Here is a 23102-nt window from a genome sequence, read left to right as displayed (position 1 = left end):
TGGAGCGTTTTCGGAGCCAGGGATGCACACCCGTGGGGGCCCACGAAGCCTGGAGCAATGGGTGGGCGCCCGGCGCGGGGGAGATGGGGTGCGGGAGAAGGGAAATGGGCCTGGTACCTGTCGGGGGAGCGGGGAGAGGGGCCCAGGAGTCCAACGAGGCTGTCGAAGGGGAGGTTGTGTCTCCCCAGTTCGTGGAGGGGGGCAGCGAGTTGAGGGGGGGAGGGCAGAGGGGAGCCCCAGGCAGGGCGAGTAGTAGGAGGGGCGCACGCTGGGCCTGGGGCATCCCACAGGAAGAGCCAGGTTTTCGTGGATGCCCTGTGGTCAGGGGTCTGCCTTCCCCCTCCCATCCTCCCCTGCACTATTTACTTCTCATAGGTCTTAAATTATTATTTTTTTTTTGCTGGGGCTTGAACTCAGGGCCTGGGCCCTGTCCCTGAGCCTCTCTGGCTCAAAGCTAGCACTCTACCACCTGAGCCACTCTCTCCTGTGGTTGTGAGGAGTCAAACCCAGGGCTTCATGCATGCAAGGCACCCACTCTACCACTAAGCCACCTTCCTGGCCCTTACTTTTCTTAACCAAACCTCCTTCCCATGTTTTTGTTTTTTGTTTTGTTTGTCGGTTGTGGGACTTGAACTCTGGGCCTGTCTCTCAGCTCTTCAGCTTAAGGCAAGCGCTCTACCACTTGAGCCACAGCACCACTTCCAGGTTTGTATTTTTTGCTACGTGGTGCTGAGGAATCGAACCCAGGGCCTCATGTATGCAAGGCAAGCACTCTACCACTGAGCCACCTTCCTAGCCCCTAACCTGTTTTCTATTGGGCATTTGATGTGAATTCCACTTTTATCTTCAACCTCTGTATTGGTCTCCTTCACACTCAGTTCCCATTTCATTTCTGATCATCTGCTCTCCTTAAATTCTAATTCTATTCTCAGCTTTATTACTTCTACAACATCTTACTTTTTTTAACCTGGCTTTTATCCCCCACCTCCCACTACTGCCATGTTTTTCTCCAATTTTCTCCTGTCCCAAATTCTCATCCTTAAATAAGGATTTAAGTTGTTTGTTTTGTAGTACTGGAGATAGATCATAGGACATTGGTAGGCAAGCACATTACCTCTGGATTACATCACCAGCCCCTTAATATACATTCAGTGATAACAAGAGTAGTATTCTTTTAAATAGAAAACAGTTTTTTAAAAAAATACTTTTTCTGGCACACTTGTTTTTCTAAACCATTTACTAATCAGGTCCAAATCAACATCACTGAAACATATTTAAAAATAATTTTATTCTGTAATTTAAAAAATCCATAACCCTGGAACTAATTTCTACCAGCCTTTCCCCAGCAAATATTAAAATGTAAATAACACAGAGCCATCTGCTTCTTTTTTTCCCAGCAGTTTGTAGCCAGCCCCCAGGTGACAATAGAAGTTGGCACTTGACTACATCAGAAGAAATTCTTCCCCAGCAAGATTTCCCTCCCCCTCAGGTTTCAGTACTCAAGAGTATGGAAATTTTCCATCCTGTCTAAGCTGAACATGTAGGTCCTGTGTGGATTTGTGAGTGATAGAGCTAATATCTAAGCCACAGGGTTTCAGAGCCCCCACCCAGAGTACCCCAGGTTTTAAAGAAAAGCAACACAATGTAATTGCCCTGATGTGTTTATCTTCCTGCTTCTGATAAGTAGACCTCATAGTCCCAGAGTTAACAATACACACAGATAAGATTTTTTTAATACAATGTTGCAACTTGGACTTTATCCCAGCAAGATTGTAAGCTACAGTCACCATGATGGTAGCTTTAGTTTGAATCATATTAAGGAAAAGGGAAGAAAAAGCAAAAAACAAGTCCAGATTCTTTCTAAATTCTTTAAGACTTGAACTATTCAGTTTCTTAAATGTCTGGGCCGGGGCTGCCAGGAGTGACAGCAATCACAGCGGGTCAGGACTACATGACATTTGGCACTAAGCCCTGGAGTCTCGCATTTGCCAGTGGAAAAACTCTCAAATGTTTCTGGTCCTGAGGTGTGTGTGCATGAAAGGGAAGGGGAAGCTGTGGACAGCGTCCCAGCAACCTGGCAAATGCGTTCTCCATTCCCGGACGGCTGTCCTCCACTCCCCACACCTACTTCCTTTACCTAACTTGTACCCTCTGCATAGTAGTTTCTCAAATTCAGGAATTCATCATCAAAGTCTCGCAAGGCCAATGCTGCAACTTGAGGATCTCATTCTAGAATGGTGCCCACAGCCAGCCGTTTGGAAGGGCTCAGTATGCGAGGTACCATTCAATGAGTCCTGATCAAGGGACCTGCCATTCACAGCTATTCCTGCATAGTGAGCCAGGACTCACCATGCTCCAGACTCCCCAGCACCCTGAACTGGGGACAGGACACACCTCTAGTGATTTGTTTCCTTCATAGAGATCTTCCCAACCACATCTGCAGCTTCCTTCAGAGAACCAGTTCTGTATCTCCAGTACCTAATCCCTGCTATTGGAGAAAGTGGGCCCTCCTTGGATCCCTGGATTTGCCTGTTGGAGCACAAAGGCAATGTGGAAGTGCAAACAGGGGTCTGATTTTTCATGTTTTCCCCTTCTGTAAGGTTCTGACTTTAAGAGGCTTGAATGAAAGGGGGCAGTGGGGGGGTGGGGCGGGGAGAAATGCCTTAAGTATGTAATGAAAGCCATGAACAACTCACCCCATATTGTTTTCATTTGGAATCTAGGGTCGCTGATCAGCGTATGCTCATAATATCTTTAAGACATAGGAAGGAAACAGTCAAACTGAGGCCTCTTTCCAAGCAACAGAAGAAATTTAAATGAAAAGTGCTGAAAGCTGATAAAGGGCTGTCACCTAGGCAGCTTTTCTACATAAAAACTCTGTGAGAACCTTTCCAACCCCTCACTAGAGCCCCCCTGAGAAAAGGATTCTGTCTCCAGGAGAATACAGTCCCCAGGGAACTGCCTTGGTGTCCCTCTAAGAGAGAGTGTTCAATGAAGAATAAAAGGCCCAGGATAGGAAGAGTGGCTCAGTTGATACAGGGCTAACCAGTGAGCAAAAGCAACAGGTATCAAGTTCAAATCCCGGCCTGGGATCAAAAAAGAATAAAAAGAATGAAAGGCACAAGGCCCCAAAGCAGCTCTGAGCTTAACAATGGATATGTTTTTCCCTTCCCGAAGAGAAGGCAAAGGCGGCAACAAACATCTATTGAGCACCTCCCAGGAACTGTATGTCTTTCTGAATGACTTCATTTAATTCTCACCCATGAACGAATGGGGCTGGAAGGCAGTAATGTTGCCTATTTTACAGATGAGGAAATAGCAGCCCAGAGAGAGACAAAGCATCAGACCCAACCCCACTGAGCAAAGAAGGGGCAGGGCCCAGATTCAAGAGTGTGCTGATTGTAAAAGCTGAGAAGCCAAACCACCTTCCTCTGACTTGCCCTGGCACCTGACACCTCCCCCGAGGAGAGCTCACCTCCGGCTCCTCACCTGGACAGTGATAAAGGAAGTCTCATTACTGGACTAGATTTCCCTGTTTGACTGGGATAAGCTGTTTACAAATCGTTATTTTCCCCCTCAATACTGGGGCTTCAAATCAGGGCCTTGTGCTCTCATTTGCCTTTTTCCACTCAAGGCTGACACACCACTACTTGAGCCACACCTCTGCTTCCAGCATCTTGTTGGTTAATCAGGAATAAAACTCTCATGGAATTTCTTGCCTGGGCTGGCTTTGAACTGTGACCCTCAGATCTCAGCTTCCTAGTAGCTTGCAGGCATGAGCCACTGGTGCCAGGCCCCAGATCTTTAATAGTAGCACAGAGCACCAAGACCGGTGCTCCCTCTTGCAAATCAATGTCTGTCACAGCCAACCTGAACAGAGTCAGGTGACACAGGCAAAATGGCACCTCCATTGCCACTTGCTTTCCCCCAATACATTGCTCCTTCCCACTGCTCCTTCCCACAATGTCAACATCCAGGAAACTTCTAGCAAATCAAAGCAATGACGAGATGGAAGGAAAGATGGATGTGTTTCTTCTTGGCTGCTGTTGTGAATGCAAGCTCCCAGGTGGCGATGGGCGGGGGCGGGGTCAGAGCCGGGCGATGAGCTGTTTTCTCAAATGGAGCTTTCCCCCACTTTCAAAACAAGATGACGGTGGACAGATCCCCTTCTTCAAACTGGCCTGTCTTCTTGAGCAATGTCACTTTGCGGGGCACTGCTGTCATCTGTTCAGAGGGGGATGGGGGGAGGAGACTCAATGATCTCAGTGCAGTAGCATGGTATTCTGTTTCCTTGGCCAGGCTATGGTGGTGTCTGGGATTTGACTCTTTCCTGATGAGCCACAGAGTCAGGTTTCATGGTGGAAACAGGGCAGGGTGTGCAACTGCCTGTCTTAAATCAGAATCCTCTAGACATGCTTGATGCTTGCTACCCATCATGCCCCTGGCTCACGCCCTGACCAGAAGCACTCATTCATATTTATTCAAATGCAACTGTCCTTATAGACTGGTCTCATATCTACCTCTTCCAGAAAGCTGGAACTGCCTGAGGCTCTCATCATTCTCAGAGGTCCTGTAGTTTTCCACGTGTGTGTGTGTGTGTGTGTGTGTGTGTGTGTGTGTGTGTTCCTGGGGTTTGAACTCAGGGCCTGGGCACTGTCCCTGAACTCTTTTTTTTTTTTTTTGCTCAAAATTAGTGCTATACCCACTTGAGCCACAGCTTCACTTCTGACAAAAAAGTAGTTAACTGGAGATGGGTCTTCCAGACTTTCCTGCAAGGTCTGACTTCAAACTGGGATCCTCAGATCTCAGCCTCCTAAGCAGCTAGGTTTACAAGTGTGAGTCACTGGCGCCTGGATGGAGTTTTTAAATCCATCAGCCATCCAACTGTCCTTCTGAAGGAACCTGCAAGTGGATCTTCATCAGTGCTGATTGTCTATTCAACAGTGCTCATTGTGTGCTTCTACCCAGTGAGTGTCTTGGTAAATGTCAACTCCTATATCAGCAGTTACACTTGAGTACTTTACCCCAAATGCTTGGGACCGGAAGTGTTTCAGATGTCTTTGCACATGCAGAATGAGAGAAGCCTGGGAGGAATGGGTCTCAGGTGTTAAATGGGCCAAGCTACTTAAAAAGGCCAAGCTCACGCCTGCCCTGCAGATCTAGCAGATGCTTGCTGCACAGGTCCGAGTGCTTACGAGGAAGGAGGGCTTACCTTGGAGATCTTGGAGTCCGTTCCTCAGTTGCTCTAGGTTTCCATTCACCAGCGCAGTCACTCTGTGAATGTGGCCATGCTTGTGGACTTCTTTGGGCAACTCCTCTCTCCTCTCTTCCTCCTCCTCTGCATCCTCCTCCTCCTCTGCTCCCTCGGCCTCCTCCTCCTCTTCTGAATCCACCAAAACCATCACATCACCCATGTCCTGGCCCCTATTTTCCAAAGGAGGGGGGGAAAATCTTGTTTTTCTCCTCACTGAACACTCAACACTAGATCTTTCCAGACCTACTGGGAACAATGGTCTTCTAATACAGGATATAGTAAAAGATGGTCCCAGAACTAAGTATTCTGTCATTATGAATGAGGAAGAGGAATTATTTGTCCATAGATCATAGAAAAAATAATTCTTTGATCCCACTCAGGTTCTTAAAGAAATAAAATATACAGCCAGGGATGGGTGGCTTATGCCTGTAATTCCAGTTACTCAGGAGGCTAAGATCTGAGGACTGCCATCTGAAGCTAGCCCAAGCAGCAAAGTCTGTGAGGCTCATCTCTAGTTAACCAACCAAAAAGCTAGAATTGCAATTCTGCTCAAGTGGTAGAGCTCCAGCCGTGAGCAAAAAACCTAAAGGACAGCAACTAGGCCCTGCGTTCAAACTACAATACACCACCACCACCACAAAAAAAAAAAAATTTACTTTGCCTCAAACTACCCTTTGAAGGGTAGAGGATTATGAACATGTTCAAACTCATCTTTTAAAACATCTTGTAAGATTTTGTCTTATTCATCCTTTTGTCTCATGGTAGGAAATGTAATAAACCAAAGCATGAATGACTAAGCACAATGTCTTCATGTTTCAGTGCTAGGCCCACAAAGTGCCTAGCCCTGAGGTTTGACATCAAAAAAAGAGAAAGGAAGGAAGGAAGGAAGGAAAGAAAGAAAGAAAGAAAGAAAGAAAGAAAGAAAGAAAGAAAGAAAGAAAGAAAGAAAGAAAGAAAGAAAGAAGGAGAGGGAGAGAGAAGAAGGAAGGGAGGGAGGGAGGGAGGGAAGGGGGGAGGGAGGGAAGAAAGGAAGGAGGGAAAGAAGTAAGCAAGCCCACATCTGTAATCCTAGCTACTTAGGAGGCTGAGATTTGAGGATCGTGATTCAAAGTCAGCCAGGGCAGAAAAGTCTATGAGACTCTTTTTTTTTTTTTTTGTCTGAGACTCTTATCTCCAATTAACTACCAGAAAACTGGAAGTGGTGCTGTGGCTCGAGTGGTAGAGCACTCGCCTTAAGCCGAAGAGCTTGGGACAGCTCCCAGGTCTAGAGTTCAAGCCCAATGACCAAAAAAATAAATAGAGACTTTGGCATCCATCAGACCTGAGTCAGAAAGTGGGGCCTGTCATCTCCTCCTGGATGAGCTTTCAGTAATCCCTTCACTGGGCCTCTTCCCCCACAAGGGAACAGAAATGCCACCATTGCTCTGAGGTGATCAAGGGCCTATGGTCTGGTCCCCACTGGAATTTGTTATTGTGCTTCTTACAAAAGGAGCGCAAACAAGAAAGATGAAAGTATGGAAATGGGGTCTTTGATTTGAATCTTGAGAACACTCACCTCGCAGGGTCTCCTACAGAAGACAAGACAAGAAAACAAAAGTCAGTATCCAGTACCACCACTAAGACTCCCACAAGTCAATTGAAAACAAAGTGACCTGTTCAAAAGATGGAACAAGCCAGGGGTGCACCTCATGCCTGTATTCTTGTAATCCTAGCTACTTAGCAGGCTGAGATCTGAGGATCCTGGTTTGAAGCCAGCCCAGGCAGGAAAGTCTGTGAGACTCATCTACAATTACAGAAAAAGTCAGAAGTATGCTGTGGCTCAAGTGGTAGAACGCTAGCCTTGAGCAAAAGGAACTCAGGGACAGTGCCCAAGCCCAGAGGCTCAAGCCCCAGGATTGGTGGCTGGGGGTGGTGGGAAGCCAGGCACTGATGGCTCACACCTGTAATCCTAGCTACTCTTAGGAGGCTGACATCTGAGGATTTAGGTTCAAAGCCAACCCAGAAAAGTCCCTGTGAAACTCATCTCCAATGAACTACTAAAAAACCAGAAGTAGAGTGGTGGCTCAAAGTGGTAGGGTGCTAGCTCTGAGTAAAAGAGCTCAGGGACAGCACCCACACCCTGAGTTCAAGCCCCACAACTGGAAAAAAAAAAAAAAAGAACTAATCCAAAGGAAGAGGTTCTAGAAATTTCAGGGATAGCAGGCAATACTTAAGCACTCTGGCACATGTGGACCCCATGAAGAATTCAATAGGTGGATGTCAGGTGAAGATGAACAATGGCTTCCTTCCCACCACCCACACATTGTCCTTTTTATGTGTGTGCCATCTTAGGGCTTAGGCATTATCCTCTAAGCATTTTCTGCTCAAGGCTAGTGCTCTGCCACTTGAACCCCAGCTCCACTTCTGGCTTTTTGTGGTTAGAAATAAAAGTCTCGTGGAATTTCCTGCTAGGGCTGGCTCCAAACTGACATCCTTATATCTCATCTTCCTGAGTAGCTAGGATGACAGGCATGATTCACAGGTGTCTGGCCCCTCCCACCTGTTTAAGAAGCCTGAAGCCAAGGGACCGAGAAGCCTTTACCTTTCCAGCAGAACACAGGGCTGTAATACAACAGAAGCCCGAAAATAGTAGCCACTCCCAACAGGAGGAGGCTGATGATGGTTCCCACCACACTTCCGATATTGAGAGGCTCTGTAAAGACAAATCACAGTGAAGACTCATATCCACATCATGTGGGTACAGCTGAGCAACACCTGTCCTCTGCCTAAATCCAGATCTTATCTTGGCTTCATGACTTTAAACCCAAACAGACGATCACTCTCCGATGAAAGACAAATAGCTCTTCCCCCAACCGTGGGCTGAGAGAGTTTGTGGGAGTCAAAGTGCACAATATGAGTGCACTTGTGAAATGCATCTTGGAAAGTTAAAAATCTGTGTGGAGCCAGGTGCCGGTGGCTCACACCTGTCGTCCTAGCTACTCAGGAGGAGATCCGAGGATCGGAGTTCACAGCCAGCCCGGGCAGGGCTCTTTGCTGTCACAGTCCTTATTGGCTGTCTTCTAAGATCATAGACGAATGGTTAATTTTGCATTTTTTTCCAAGCAGTACTGAGGGTTGACCCGTGGGCTTTGTACATGCTGAGCAACTGCTTGACTTCTGAGCTGAGCTACACTCCCAGCTTGAGTCTGGCCTCTTTCCCAATTTCATGTGAATGAACTCATCTCTTTTGTAACATGTTTATCTTGTTCAACATTAGGTTTAGGCTGTAAAAAAAAAAAGAATCTGTGTTGACCAGACATCAAGAAAGTAAGCATGGGGCTGGGAGTGTGGCTTAGTGGTGGAGTGCATGAAGCTCTGGGTTCCATTCCTCAGCACCACGTACATAGAAAAAGCCAGAAGTAGCATGTGGCTAAGGTAGTAGAGTGCTAGCCTTGAGCAAAAGAAGCTCAGGGACAGTGCCCAGACCCTGAGTTCAAGCCCCAGGACTGGAAAAAAAAAAAAAAAAAAGAATGGGAGTTATCTGTATTGTGATAAACAGTGGGATCAATGGACAGAATAGAAAATTTGAGTACAGGCCCACACATAGAAACTTGGCCTATGACAGATTAGTGGACAAAATAAAAAGGTTAATAAATGGCGGTGGATCAAATGGTTTATAAAAATTAGGAAGAGAAAAAGGAAGAAAATTATTCCATATTAATGAAAGATTTAGCTTGTGCGAGTGTTAATTCAAAAATAAAATTCCTAAGAAAGGCTTAACTGTGGAAAAAAATGTTAAAACTGTTAGAGGCAACTTTAGGAAGACTATTTTTGTGACCCTGGGAGAGGGAAGAATTTCTTTCTTTTTTTTTTTTTTGGTCAGTTGTGGGGTTTGAATTCTGGGCCTGGGTGCTGTCCCTCAGCTCTTCAGCTGAAGGCGAGTGCTCTACCACTTAAGCTACAGCGCCACTTCCGGTTTTCTGGTGGTTTATTGGAGATAGGAGTCTCAAGGTCTCTCCTGCCCGGGCTGGCTTTGAACCGCAATCCTCAGATCTCAGCCTCCTGAGTAGCTAGGATTACAGGCGTGAGCCACCAGCGCCCAGCGAGGAAAGAATTTCTTAAGCCATAAAAATCGCAACAAACTAAAATATGTATAACATAAATCAATGAATTAGCATGAAGAACTTCTAAAACAAAAAAAAAAAAATGCAACTACACATCTGTGAGAAAGGAGAAAATGTCAAAGCACAAGGTGTGGCACCAGCTCAAAACCTTAGTAAGGGCTGGGAAGGTGGCTCAGTGGTAGAGCGCTTGCCTTGCATGCTCAAGGCCCTGGGTTCGATTCCTCAGCACCACATAAGCAAAAAGAAAAAAGCCGGAAGTGGTGCTGTGGCTCAAGTGGCAGAGCGCTAGCTTGAGCTAAAGAGCTGAGGGACAGCGCCCAGGCCCAGAGTTCAGGCCCCACGACTGGACCCAAAAAAAAAACAAAAACAAACAAACAAACAAAAAAAACCTTAGTAATCAGAGAAATGAACATTAGAACCTCAGAGAGATTCTGTTTTTGTTTTGGTTGGTCCTGGGACTTGAACTCAAAGCCTGGGCACTATCCCTGAGTGTTTTTGCTCAAGGTTAACCCTCTACCACTTTGAACCACAGCTCCACTTCCCTTTCCTAGGTGTTTAGTTGAAGAGTCTCACGGACTTTCCTGCAGAGGTTGGCTTTGACCCATTATCCTCAGATCTCAGCTTCCTGAGTAGCTAGAATTACAGGCATGAGCCCCCAGCACCCAGCTGATTTTTTTTTTTTTTTTTTTTTTGTCGTTCGTGGGACTTGAACTCTGGGCCTGGGTGCTGTCCCTCAGCTCTTCAGCTCAAGGCGAGCGCTCTACCGCTTGAGCAGTAGTGCCATTTCTGGTTTTCTGAGTAATTTATTGGAGATAAGAGTCTCACAGTCTTTCCTGCCACGGTTGGCTTACAGGCGTGAGCCACCAGCGCCCGGCTGAGATTGTTTTTTTGACATACAGGATGGGGAAAAATTAAAAATCCAGTAAAAATGCAAAGCAGGCCAATTCTTGTCTATTGCTTTTGAGACTGGAAAGTGGTACACCTACTTGGTAAAATGCACATAAATAACATGCCTTTTATATAAATACGCACATGGCCTTTGCACATATCTAGAGGAATGCTTGCTTGGGGTGGTGTACATGTATACAAAGAACTGAGTAAAAAGATACCCATAGCAACTCTGCTATCATCACAAAAAGCAGCAACCACACAAACATCCATCAGCAGGAAAAATGAGGAACTGTCTTGTGGAATGATGACACAATGGAAAATTATACAGCGGTAAAGGGGTAGGAAATATAATGATATGCATTTGTATGAATCAATCCTAGAAAGAAAATGTAAAACGAGCAAGTCACAAAAGACTTGCTTATGGTGGCTTCAATTTTGCTTTTTTTTTTGTAGAAAAAATTTTAGAGCATTGTTAGGTTTCTAGCAAAACTACACAGCATGTACAGAGTTCACCTACATATACACAGTACCCCCACCTCAAATCCCCTACTAGAGTGACACATTGTCACAACTGATGAATTCTCATCCAGCGTCACCTGAGGCCATAGCTTACAGTAGGCCTCACTCTTGGTGTTGAAAAGTCTGTGAGTTCAGATGATGGCACAAAGACATGTATCTATAACTACACCATCTGAGAGGATTTCCACTGCTTTCAAAGTCCAGGGTCTGCCTACTCCACTGCCTGCTTCCTGCCTTCAACTCTAGAAACCTCTCACCTACTTAATATCTCCACTGTTTTATATACTATACAGCCACAATGGCTATATTTTTAAACTGAAAAAAAAAAAAAAAGCCAGGCACTGGTGGCTCACACCTGTAATCCCAGCTACTCAGGAGGCTGAGATCTGAGGATCACAGTTCAAAGTCAGCCTGGGCAGGAAAGTCTGTGAGATACTTACCTCCAATGAACCACCAGAACACCAGAAATGGCTCTGTGGCTCAAATTGGTAGAGTGCTATCTTTGAGCACAAAAGCTCAGGGACAGTGGCCAAGCCCAGAATTCAAACCCCAGAACAGGCTAGTAATAATAATAATAATAAAACAATAATAATAAACTGAAATAAGACCTATAGAGTGAGCAATCTACAAAATGGTATTTGTATATACAAAATTATGTGTACATACAATAGACACTCATACTTTCATGTTAATGGAAGACTATCTGAAAGATTCCAAGTCCTGAGTTCAAGTCCCAGGATGAACACAAAATAAATAAAAGTAAGTATGGGTGGAGACTTCTTCAAGTGTTTGCCTTCTATTGAGCTTGAAGACTTTTTCGTATTTTTTGTACATGTATTCTTCAGGTTGTAATATACAATTATATATAATAATTTATATTAATATATATAATTTCTGCTCCCTGTACTAGTACTACTGCCTTTAAGATTGGACAGTAATTGTTCCCCAGCCACCTCACGGAAGTGCACCAGCTGCATATGCCGGCTCTCTGTGTCCAGTGGAGGGGGAAAGGGACCTGTGCTGTCTCCAGGCAGCAGCTCTTCACCTTCCCTCCCCACTCCCGCCTTCCCTGGCTTTGGGCTCACCTTTCACAGTTAGCCAGATGTCCACCTCCCTCACCCCCACAGGGTTCTCAGCTCGGCAGACATAGTAGCCCTCGTCCAGGTCCCGCGAGCAGTTGTGGACAGTGAGGTTGGAGCTCTGGCCAGTGTGGGTGATGAGGTAATGGTTGCTGGGCTGGAGAACCACTTCGGGCTGGCTGAGATTCCTCAGCCACTGGATCTTGGCGAGAGGAGAAGCTCCCGACACTTGGCAGGTGAGCGTCACGTTGCCTCCCACAAAGCAAGTCTTCATGGGCTCGGAGAGAAGCGAGGGGCTCCCTAGAAGTGAGAAGACAAATGTTTATAAAGAGACGCGAGCCCTACCTAGACATCTTCGAGAATATGAGTTCTTTCCTGAGAAGGAATCTATGCCACTTCAACACACTGTGCTTTCAAACAATTCTTCCCCAGGACAACTTCCAAACAATTTTTGGAGAAGTAAAGGAAGGCAGGTGACCCCCAGCCCCAGGACAAAGCCAGCCACACTCACTGATCTGCACCACACAGCTGGCTCCCGACTCCGGCCCCACTACATGGCTGCCAAGGCATTTGAAGGTCTTGCCATCCTCCAGCTGGGTGTTGTTCACCACCGCCACCCCCAGCGATGAGTTCCCCAGGATCATCCCTCCTGGCTCCTCTGTCCACAAGAAGTTAGGCTCAGGGTATCCCCCATCCCAGTGACAGGTGAGCTGCAGTGTGGACGATGTCAAGGATGTCTCTGCAGAGCACCGAGGTGCTGACGTAGGAGGGGCTGCAAGACACCAGAGGAAAAATGGCCTTACTTACAGATCAAAGTATTATCAGCTGGTACTAAGGCTTCTGGAATTGGAGTCTCAGAGAAACATCAACTCTAGTCAGTCAATCAGGTGATGTGGTTCATGTCAATAATCCTAGCCACTCAGGGAGGCTGAGGTCTGAGGATCTAATTTGAAAACAGACAGGGCAGACAAATGCAGAAGACTAAAAAAGCCAAGAAAGTAGAGTTGTAGTTCAAGTGGTAATGCCTTAAACATAAAAAGCGAAATGAAAGCTAGAGGTCCTGAGTTCAAGTATCAGGATTGGCACAAAACCAAAACAGCAAGAAGACACTTTTAGCCACAGTCTACCTTGACACAGCACCTAGAATAAATTAGCACTTGGCACCGAATTTCCTTTGCTGGGTATTACATCTCAGAGGCCCTGGGTCTTGTTGGTCTTTGCCTTTCTCTCTAGACAAGAGTAGTCCTTAAATTTAATTACATGAAATTACAAATCTAGTCCCTCCATTACAAAGCCATATTTCAAGCATTCAGTAACCACATATGACAAACAGCAGCTTTATTAAAACCGCACAGAACATCTCCATTATCCCTGTCCAAAAAGTTCTATGACACAGTGTTGGGCCCTGTAAAACTTAAAAGTGGTTGCCTTGGCCAAGGGCAAATGGACTATTATCCAGCCATGAAAAGGCAACAGGCATGGCATGGGTTCTTGTTACAATGTGGATGACCACCTTATACAAAGTGTATTTTCTATCTATCTGGTACATTCTTATGTATGCTCCATTCATAACAAATACCTGGGAACCGGAAAATTCACACAGACAGAGCCCAGATTAGAATCTGTCAGGGGCTGGGGCACAGAATGGGGAGAGGAGTAAGTGCTTAATGGGTCTGAAGTTTTCAACTGAGATGATGTCAATGTTTGGGGATTTGCAGTAGTTTGGCTCTTGAACAGCTCCGCAGCAGACTATGAATTAAATCAAGGCGTGGTCCTGCACTTGACTCCACAGGCCTACGTTTGAACCTTGTAAGAGGTGTGGCCTAGAGGAAGGCCTTAGTTCCTGGCGGATGTGGCCTTGGAAGGGATTTGGGAGCTGCCCCTTCCTCTTCTGGTCCCTCCCACACCAGGCAGTGAGTGGATGGGTTTCCTTTGTCTCCTGTGTCATCACAGGCTCAACCCATCCATGGGTCACTGACAAAAACCTGCACCACGGTGACCCAAAGGCCATCTGTGATAGCAGCCAGCTTCCGGGGAGAGGCGGGAGAGGTTGGGATGATTTCCTGTCTGACCAGAGTGGGTATTGGGGGGGGGGGGGGGACTTCCCGTCTGACCCAAGCGGGCGCATGCACATTCAGGGGCAGGGAGGGGGTAACGGTAAATGACTTCCGGCCAGGCCCTCGTGTGCGCATGCGCGCGGGGTGTGTGGCAGGCGGGGCGGCTTCTTACGCACAGTAGACCAGGAGCTCGGTGGTCACCTTTCGCTGCCTCCCGCTGAGCGTGTTGGTGGCCACGCAGGTGTAGTTGCCTTGGAGACTGGGCGACATCTGCAGCAGCGCGAAGCGGGACAGCGTCCGGTTGTTCCCGAAGAGCTCGGGCCGGCCCGGGGCGGCCTGGAACCACCACTCCACCCGGGGCGGAGGCCGGGCGCGGCTGCGGCAGCTGAAGGCCGCCCGGGAGCCCCTGGCCACGAACCGGGTGCCGTTGAGAAGGGAGCCGGTGGCGGAGACGTTGACCTCCACCTGGAAGGGGCCATCTGGGAAGGACAGAGAGAGGAGCAGGGCGTGAAGCCGGCGCTGAGTGAGACTCACAAGACCATCGGGAGACACCGGGCCCGCACATCCACGTTGACCTCACTTTGGGGGCCTCGTTTGCTTTTGGGGAGGCAGATGTTCATTAAATTAAGGGCAGAGAAACACTGCGACACACACACAAGGATTTAAACATAAGCAAGCAGCTAAGGAGGGGCTGACAGAGCCTCTCTGGGTCCACTGAGCTGTGGATTAGCTACAGAATTTTGATCGCCTGGAGCCAAGGGCTGGCATCTATAATCCTAGCTACTCAGGAGGCTGAGATCTGATGCCTGAGGTTCAAAGCCAGCTCAGGCAAGAAAGTCTATAAGACTCTTAATCTCCCATTAGCCACCAAAAAGCTGGAAATGGAGCTGTGGCTCAAGTGGTAGAGTGCTAGCTTTCAGCCCAGGGGCAATGCCTAAGCCCTGGTTTCAAGCCCCCATATCAGCACACACACACACACACACACACACACACACACACACACACAAGCCCCCATATCAGCACACACACACACACACACACACACACACACACACACACACACACACACACACACACACACACACACACACACACACACACACACACAAAAGGCACAGTATTGACTTTGCCCCGGTTCTGCTCAGCCCTGGCCACTGCACAGCTATAGAAAGGTGTTTTGTTGTTGTTGTTTTATCAGTCCTGGGGCTTGAACTCAGGGCCTGGGCACTGTCCCAGAACTTTTGCTCCAGGATAGCACTCTACCACTTGAGCTACAGTGCCACTTCTGGCCTTCTCTGATTATGAGGTACAAAGAAATTGAACCAGGGCTTCATGCATGCTAGGCAAGCACTCTACCACTAAGCCACATTCCCAGCCCAGAAAGGTGGGTTTCTAAAGTTGAGTCTTGACAATATGCTTGTCAGGTGGGGGCATCCTCTTCCGAAGGCAGGGGTCAGCAGATTCTTCACCTCCCACAGAGGGTCTGGGGGAAATAAAGCTATGGCTTGAGAGGTGTTCAGGCCCCCAAACTACTGTTGTTGGTTATTAGGTATGTGGAAAGGCAGGTCCTGGGCGTGCCTACACTTGGTACAGGGTGTCCTTGAGCTTCTAGTGGCCAACACCCAGGCCACAAAGGTAATGTGAGTCACATCAGACGCATTTGGTCAGCTGGGCCCCATGGCCTGGCCTGCACACAGTGCAGAACCCCAGAAGCCAACTGAGAAGGGCTTCTGTCCAGGAGAATTTTAAGCAAGAAATGAGGGTGGTTCCTGAGTGTTGTGGTATACTCCTGTAATCCCAGCACTTAGGAGGTAAAGGGAGGACAGTGAGTTCAAGGCCAGACTGGGATATTTAGTAAGACTCTGTATCCAAAAAGAAAAAAAAGAAATGGGAGCCGGGCGCTGGTGGCTCACGCCTGTAATTCTAGCTACTCAGGAGGCTGAGATCTGAGGATCGCGGTTCAAAGCCAGCCTGGGCAGGAAAGACCGTGAGACTCCTATCTCCAATAAACCACCAGAAAACTGGAAGTGGCGCTGTAGCTCAGCCTGGTCACTGGCCTCCTCAAATGCCCAATGCCAAGGGCACAAACATCTTAAGAAACAAGATGTCTTTAAGAGCAAGAGGTGGGGCTGGGAAGGTGACTCAGTAGTAGAGTGCTTGCCTCGCATGCATGAGGCCCTGGGTTGGATTCCTCAGCACCACATAAGCAGAAAAAGCCAGAAGTGGTGCTGTGGCTCAAGTAGTAAAGCATTAGCCTTGAGCTGAGGAGCTGAGAGACAGTGCCCAGGCCCAGAGTTCAAGCCCCATGACCAACCAAAAATAAATAAATAAATAAAAAGCAAGAGGCTGAGATTAGAAGATGGAGGTTTAAAGCCAGCCCAGGCAGCAAAATCCAAGAGATGCTAACTCCAAGTAAGCAGCAAAAACATGGACCTGAGGCATAGCTCAAGTGGTAGAGTGCTAGCCATGAGCAAGAAAGTTGAGCAAGAACACAAGGCCTGAGCTCACACCCCAGTACTGGCATGCGCACACACACACACACACACACACACACACACACACACACACACACAAAGGAAGGAAAAGAAAAAAGAAAGGAAGGAAAAAAGAAAACTGACTCTTTAAAACAGAGTTGCCAAACACTCCACTGATTGGCAAGCAGAAGTCCAGGTCCAGGTGGCAAGAAAGATAAAGCTCCCCGCCATTACACAGCCAGCTTTGTGTGTCTCTAGCATCTCTGTTTATTTGCATATTGAAGGCCACTGACAGATAACAACTTGTCACATCCTGGAATGTTTTCCCTCTAGCTTCCAAGGCCAAGTGAAGATGTTTCTAAACTTTTCTCAGTAAAAGAAGGTGAGTATGTGGCCAAGTTCCTAACTCTGTCAGTAAGAAGACTGGAAAGATACAAACAGGAGTCTGACTCTCCCAAGTCCTGTTAGATTCAGACAGCAGGCACCAGAGGCTCATGCTTGTAATCCTAACAACTCAGGAGGCTGAGATCTGAGGATCACGGTTTGAAGCCTGAGCAGGAACATCCATGAGAAATTCTTATCTCCAAACCAACCGCCAAAAAGTCAGAAGAGGAGCTATGGCTCAAGTGGTAGAGCAATAGCTTTGAGCAAAAAAAAAAAGCTCAAGGGCAGTACCCAGGTCCTGAGTTCAAGCCCTAGTACTGGCACAATAATAGTAATAATAGTTAAAATAACCCATTTATTTTCAGGCACTGAAATTTGAATTGCATATATTCTGATTTTTTTCCCCCAATGGTATAAAAGTATATGGAATATTCATAGCTTGCAGCCATATGAAAAGGCCAGTGCAATGCTGGTGGCTGGCTGGATATGGCTTGCAGGCTGCACGCCCCCACTCAGATTTCATCTGTGTCTATTAGCAGACAGGAAGAGTTTTGCAGGAAAGGGTGGGAAGAGCCAGGCAAGCCACATCGAGTACTTACCACAGTAGCAGAGCGCGTTCACTCTACCTGGCAAAGACTGCAATGTATCATCCCCAAGAACAAAGGAGGAAAACGGACTTGGAGAGAGCCGGCTGCTTCCTTGAGGTAACAAAGGCTAAGTGGCAACGCTAGACTGGAACACAGCAGTCTGACTCGATTATGTTATAGGACAAAATAACATGGACAGTAAGGATTATATGGACAATAACCTAAAAATAATAGCCAAGTAATATGCCAGGAACCTTTAAAGCACCCTATAAACTAGTATCTCTTGTTCACAGCAATTCTGTGGGGGCAGGAATCCCTTCTTGTGTATGTGGGTTTGAACTCTGGGCCTTGCCCTCCCAACTGGGCTTTTTTGCTCAAGTGCTCTACCTGTCTTCAGACATTTTTGCCTTAAGTCTTGCAGATTTGTCTTGCCTGGCTGGCTTCAAAACTGTGATCCTTAGATCTCAGCCTAGAATCAGTAGCTAGAATCAGAAGCCACTGGCGTCTGGCTGTGAGGCAGGGATTCTCTTCAGCCCATTGTAGGGTCACTCAGCTTGCCAAGTGGCAGAACCTACACTAAAACTCGGGCCATGTGTTGCCAAAGCCCGAGCTCCTAACCACAGCCCCGTCCTGTCCTGTCCATGGCCCCGGGGAGAGCTCTGCAGCCCCACTCACCTGCCACCTGCAGCAACACGGGGAAGTAGCAAGTGTCATTCAGGACCTCCTGGCAGGAGTAGACGCCCTCATCCTGCAGGCTCAGAGCCTCGATGCGCAGGGCGCTGGCGTTCACCAGAGAGAAGCGAGGTGCAGCCGGTGGGAGGCTGGAATTGGAGGACAGAAGGAAGACGGGCTCCGAGTCGTTCCGGTACCAGGTCACCAGACCCCTGGGTGCTGAGGTGTTGCCGCAGAGCAGCGTGACACTGCCGAGAGCCTCGCCGATGACCACAGCCCCCAGTCCTGTCCAAGAGAAGGTCTGGAGGTTACTGTTTGTCTTGGAACAAACCTCGATGTTGGGACAGAACCCCTACACGAGGAGATCTGAAAAGGTCTTGTGTGTTTTGTTGTGTTTTTTTTTTTTCTTTTGCCAGTCCTAGTGCTCAAACTTAGGGCCTGAGTGCTGTCCCTGAGCCTCCTGGTGCTCAAGAGTACAGCGTTCCACCACTTGAGCCGCAGCACCACATCTGGCTTTTTCTGAGTAGTTTATTGGAGATAAGAGTCTCATGGACTTTCCTGCCCTGATTGGCTTCGAACTGCCACCCTTAGATCTCAGCCTCCCGAGTAGCTAGGATTACAGGCGTGAGCCACCCGCGCATGGGGGGGTCTAATGTGTTTTGAAGAAGTAGTAACAGAAGAAAGCCCCCGCTACTCCTGCACAGGTGCTGAGGCTCGTGAACATGGGGTTGATGCCACACACAGCCCAGATGTCCACCTGTCCATGATCCATGCCGGCTACTGCTCACCACAGCGACCGTCCACTCACACTGGGCTCAGTGGTGCCACTGGCTTTGGGATGGCCAAACAGGATGACAACAGAGGCTTCAATAATAATTGCGGTTGGGCCAGCTGGCTCACACCTGTCATTATAGCTATACCCAGGAGGCTGAGGTCTGGGAATCACGGTTCAAATCCAGCCAGGGCAGGAAAGTCTGTGAGACTCTCATGTCCAGTTAACCACTGTGGCTGTGGCTCACAGTAGTGGAGAGCTTGCCTTGAGCAAAAGAGATCAGGGACAGCGCCCAGGCCCCACGTTCAAGCCTCAGGACTGAAGGTAAAAAACAAACAAACAAACAAAAACACAACAGAACCAGAAGGGTAGCTCAAGTTGGAAGAGCTCCGAGACATGATGGACCCAGGCAAAACCAACAGAGTACCTATCCCACTGCCCTGAGTTCAGCCAGCCAGCTGGGGTGTCCCATGTCATGGGGTGGTCCAATGCAGAACCCATATGGTTTCATTTGCCTAGAAACCCAGCTGGCCTCTGTCTTTCCAGCTCAGGCTTAATGTGGTGACAGCTCTCTGGGCAGCCCCATGCAGGAACGGGTGGACAGTAGGGACTCTACTGACCCCCCCCCCATCACATGGACTCTGGGCTGGGCTCTGGGCATCTGCTGGTGGACACACTGGATAGAAACCTCAGGAGCTCACAGGCTGGAAGGGAAAACATAATAAAACCAACCACTACGACTGAGCGGATAAACAGGAAATTCAGATGGGGAGTGTGCCAAGCCAGACTTCTTCCAGGAAGCAGACCGAGGGCATGGACAGGTAGGCCCCGGACACGCAAAGCTGAAGATGGGGACCGGGGCCGATCAGAGGAACAAGCTATCCAAAAGCCTTGACCAGAAGTAGCAGCTAGGTGAGAAAGCAAATGATCAGTGCTTCCAAAACACTGGACCAAAACAAAACAAAACAAAACATTGGAACCCAGCGGGGCTCTGGTGGCTCACACCTGTAACCCTAACTACTGAGGAGGCTGAGATCTGAGGGTGGTGGTTTGAAGCCAGCCCAGGCAGCCAGAGAAGTCCATAAGAGTCTTCCCTTCAACTGGCCAGCAAAAAGCCAAAAGTGGAGGTGTGATTCAAGTGCTAGAATACCAGCCTCAAGTAGAAAAGCCAAACAAGAGCTAGACGCCCTAAGTTTTACCCCTAATACCAGTACATGTGTACCTGTGTGTGTGTGTGTGCGTGCACGCGCACCAGAAACAGTGGCCCTTTCCCAGGCTCCACAGGTAATTCTGATATTTGAGCAAAGCCGACAGCTGAAAGACAACTAGTACTGTGGTATCAGGCATTGCTGAGTGACAAGACAAAAAGCCCATTTTGGGGAGAAGAGCTTAAGTGTCCCACCTCCTCACAAAGAACACCCAATGTGGGAGGCGGGGGTAGTGGGGGGAATGGGTTTGGGCTGATGAAGATGTTCTGGAATCAATTCGTGGTGATGGTTGCAGAGCCCTGTGGATGAACTCTAAACCACAGAACTGCACGCTCTAACAGGGTGGGTTTCCTGGTATGTAAATTATGTCTCAATGAACCAGCAAAACAAGATGCCACCTTCCTCTGCGGAGTCAGACCCGTTTGTAAGAGAAAAGAGAGAGAAAAGAGCCCGGTGCTGTTGGCTCAGGCCTGTCATCTGAGCTACTCAGGAGGCTGAGAGCTGAGGATCCTGGATCAAAGCCAGCCCCGGCAGGAAAGTCGGTGAGACTTTCAAAAAACCTCTCATGGTGTTGTGGCTTAAAGTGGTAGAGTCTTAGCCTTGAACAAAAGAGCTGGGGGACAGCACCCAGGCCCCAAGTTCAAGCCCCACCACTGGCCAAAAAAAAAAAAAAAAACCAGCTCAGGGACAGTGTCCAGGTTCAGTTCAAGCCCCAGAAAGGACAACAAAACGAGAGAGAGAGGGAGACAGACAGACAGACAGAGTGCTATATATCTGCATTGGTCTTTTTTTTTTTTTTTTAATGGGGGACTAAGCCAAGCCTTCTGCCCTTTTGTTTTTGAGACAGGGTCACAAACTCCTGATCCTCCTGCTACTACTTCTCCTCTCTTAAAGCTGGGATTACAGGAGTGCACCATGACACTTGGCCTGTATTTGGTCTGCTCTGATTAGAAGGGGCTTCTCTTGAAAAATGACTTTAGTTCCAATTTTCTTTCCATCTTTTATTATTCCCAAGCCGGGATTGAATTGCAAAAAGAAAATCTAAGCCACTAACTGGACAATGAGACCTAATATTAGAGACTCCCAAACTGCCAAAAAAAAAAAAAATCTTCGTGAGGAGCACTCTGGAAAGCAGGGGAGGATCATTTTCTAACAATCAGTCTGGGAAACCAGGTTCTTAGGTGTCCACCGAGGAGGCAAAGAAAGAACTGTGGAATTCTAGGTGCAATGAGTGTTCTTGAGCTCTGCAGATTTGTCCCTTTCCTGATGCCGCACCAAGGAATAAAGGAACAGCAGCTTGGAAAGTCCCTGGTACAATTTTAAACTTTGGAACTTGGCGGACACTTTCTTCTCCAAGAAAGAGCACAACATGGTCACAGAAGAAACCGTCTGAAGACAGGGCACTCCTCTTCCTGGCTTTACCTGCTCTGTTTGTCTTAACTACCTCAGAGATTATTTTAATCAAGAGAAGTTGCTGAAGCTATTCTGGCTCATTGATTAGTGATGTCTGGCCCTGGCACAGGACGGGTAGCCACAGCCATCCAACACAAGTTCCATTCATGAGGGCCCTGGATCCCCTAGTTTTGTTATTGACAGAATGTGAGGTTCAGCAAGTGTAAGCTAATTTAAGGTCCACACAGATATCACCAGAAGATGTGAGGCTGCCACACACATCTCAGATGTCCCAGGTCTCAAGGATTTTAGTCTGGCCTTGCACACCAGAATGGGATAATACAATGCAGAAACATTTGTGCCACTGAAGTCCTTCTCACGATGTCTAGGGAGTCCCTTGGATTCAAAACATGTAATAAAGGGGGGAGCAATACATTTTTTTTTTTTAAAAAGGGAGCTCTTACAAATGCACTGGACTATTCCATTATCAGGGGTCTAGAAGCTGTTAGCGTATTACTATTTACAGAGTTAGCCTTACACCCAAACGTTGTGGTTTTCCTAGCAACTTTCCCCATGAATACCCCAGAGTATACCATGCACAGGTAATAAGCGGAAGTATCCATGTGATCTGAAGATGAAGTATGAATGCCAGGTTGCTCTCAAGGCCCACCGACCCCCCCCACCCCACCCCTCCTGATTCTCCCAAAAGATGAGATACACCTAGATAAAAACTAAACAACAACAGGGTGACCGCGCCTAGCTCCTGGTGGGAAAACAGATCATCAACCTTCTCATTTTTCCAGATGACTTGGAAATTGGGGGTTACAGGAAATGGCATGCATTTTTCTGACTACTAGGAAGAAAAATTAAAAAAAAAAAAAAAACATAGGAAAAGTCCAACACTTAACTTTTCTCCCTTGCAGACAGGAAGCTCCAGGCACCACTTCGGACCCGCGCAGCTCCAGCCAGCGCAGAGACTCGCCCTGCGTCCCCCGATCGCGCCCCACTTCCCGGGGGCCCCTCGGGCGCCCTCCCCACCTGCTGGCCAGCGCCGGGGCCGACGCGCCGCGGACGGCGGGTGAAACGCGGGACGCAGCCGGTTCCGGCGGGGAGGAAACACCCGACGCCTCGTCCCTAACAAAGGCTTTTCTTCATTTGTTTTCGGCCAGCGCCGGGCAGTGGGGATCTGAAGTTAGTTCCCGGGAGGAGTTTGTTGGAACGGGGGCGGGGGCGCCCGGGGCCGGGGGGCTCGGGCGGGGGGGGGGGGGGGGAGACCGCGCGGATCGCAGGTGCGAGGCCGGCGCGGCGGGGCCGGGGCCGGGAGACCGCGGCGCCTCGTCCCGGCACCATCGCCACGGGGGAAACACGCGCGAGGAAGTGGGAACGAAGGAGGGGACTGCCCTCCCCTCCGCCCCCGGGTCCCGGCCCTTACCTGCGGGCACCGCGCGGGCCAGCAGCGCCCCGAGGCAGAGCAGGACGCGGGGCTGCGGCGCCCGGGCGCCCGCGGCCATCTCGCCCCGGCCCGGCGCTCCGGAGGCTCCGGGGTTAACCGATCGCGCCCCGCCGCCGGTCGCGGGGTGCGCAGAGCCGGGGTCCCCCGCCGAGCGCACTCCGCCCCTGCGCCCACCCGGCGCGCGCGCGGGGTCGGCGGAAAACAACGGGCGCGGCCGCCGCCTCCCGTCCCGGCGGGAGCGCGACTTCCCACCGCGG

General features: G+C 48.7%; 1 protein-coding gene across 1 annotated transcript; it reads right to left on the bottom strand.

Moving 5' to 3' along the window:
* Positions 1-1269: 1269 nt before the first annotated feature.
* Positions 1270-23102, bottom strand: LOC138837696 (V-set and immunoglobulin domain-containing protein 10-like). The gene is made up of 9 exons (XM_070036637.1): positions 22825-23102; positions 18024-18305; positions 14080-14382; positions 12358-12618; positions 11853-12146; positions 7836-7946; positions 6810-6822; positions 5213-5424; positions 1270-4224 (listed from the first exon to the last, which is right to left on the bottom strand). The coding sequence occupies exons 1-9, from the start codon at positions 22901-22903 to the stop codon at positions 4172-4174; spliced, it is 1608 nt and encodes a 535-aa protein (XP_069892738.1). The 5' UTR covers positions 22904-23102; the 3' UTR covers positions 1270-4171.

The sequence above is a fragment of the Dipodomys merriami genome, unplaced genomic scaffold, assembly GCF_024711535.1.
Source record: "Dipodomys merriami isolate MVZ:Mamm:240054 unplaced genomic scaffold, mDipMer1.0.p SCAF_274, whole genome shotgun sequence".
NCBI lineage: Eukaryota > Metazoa > Chordata > Mammalia > Rodentia > Heteromyidae > Dipodomys > Dipodomys merriami.
Note: the sequence above shows the minus strand (reverse complement) of the source record. Positions and strands in the feature narration are given on the sequence as shown.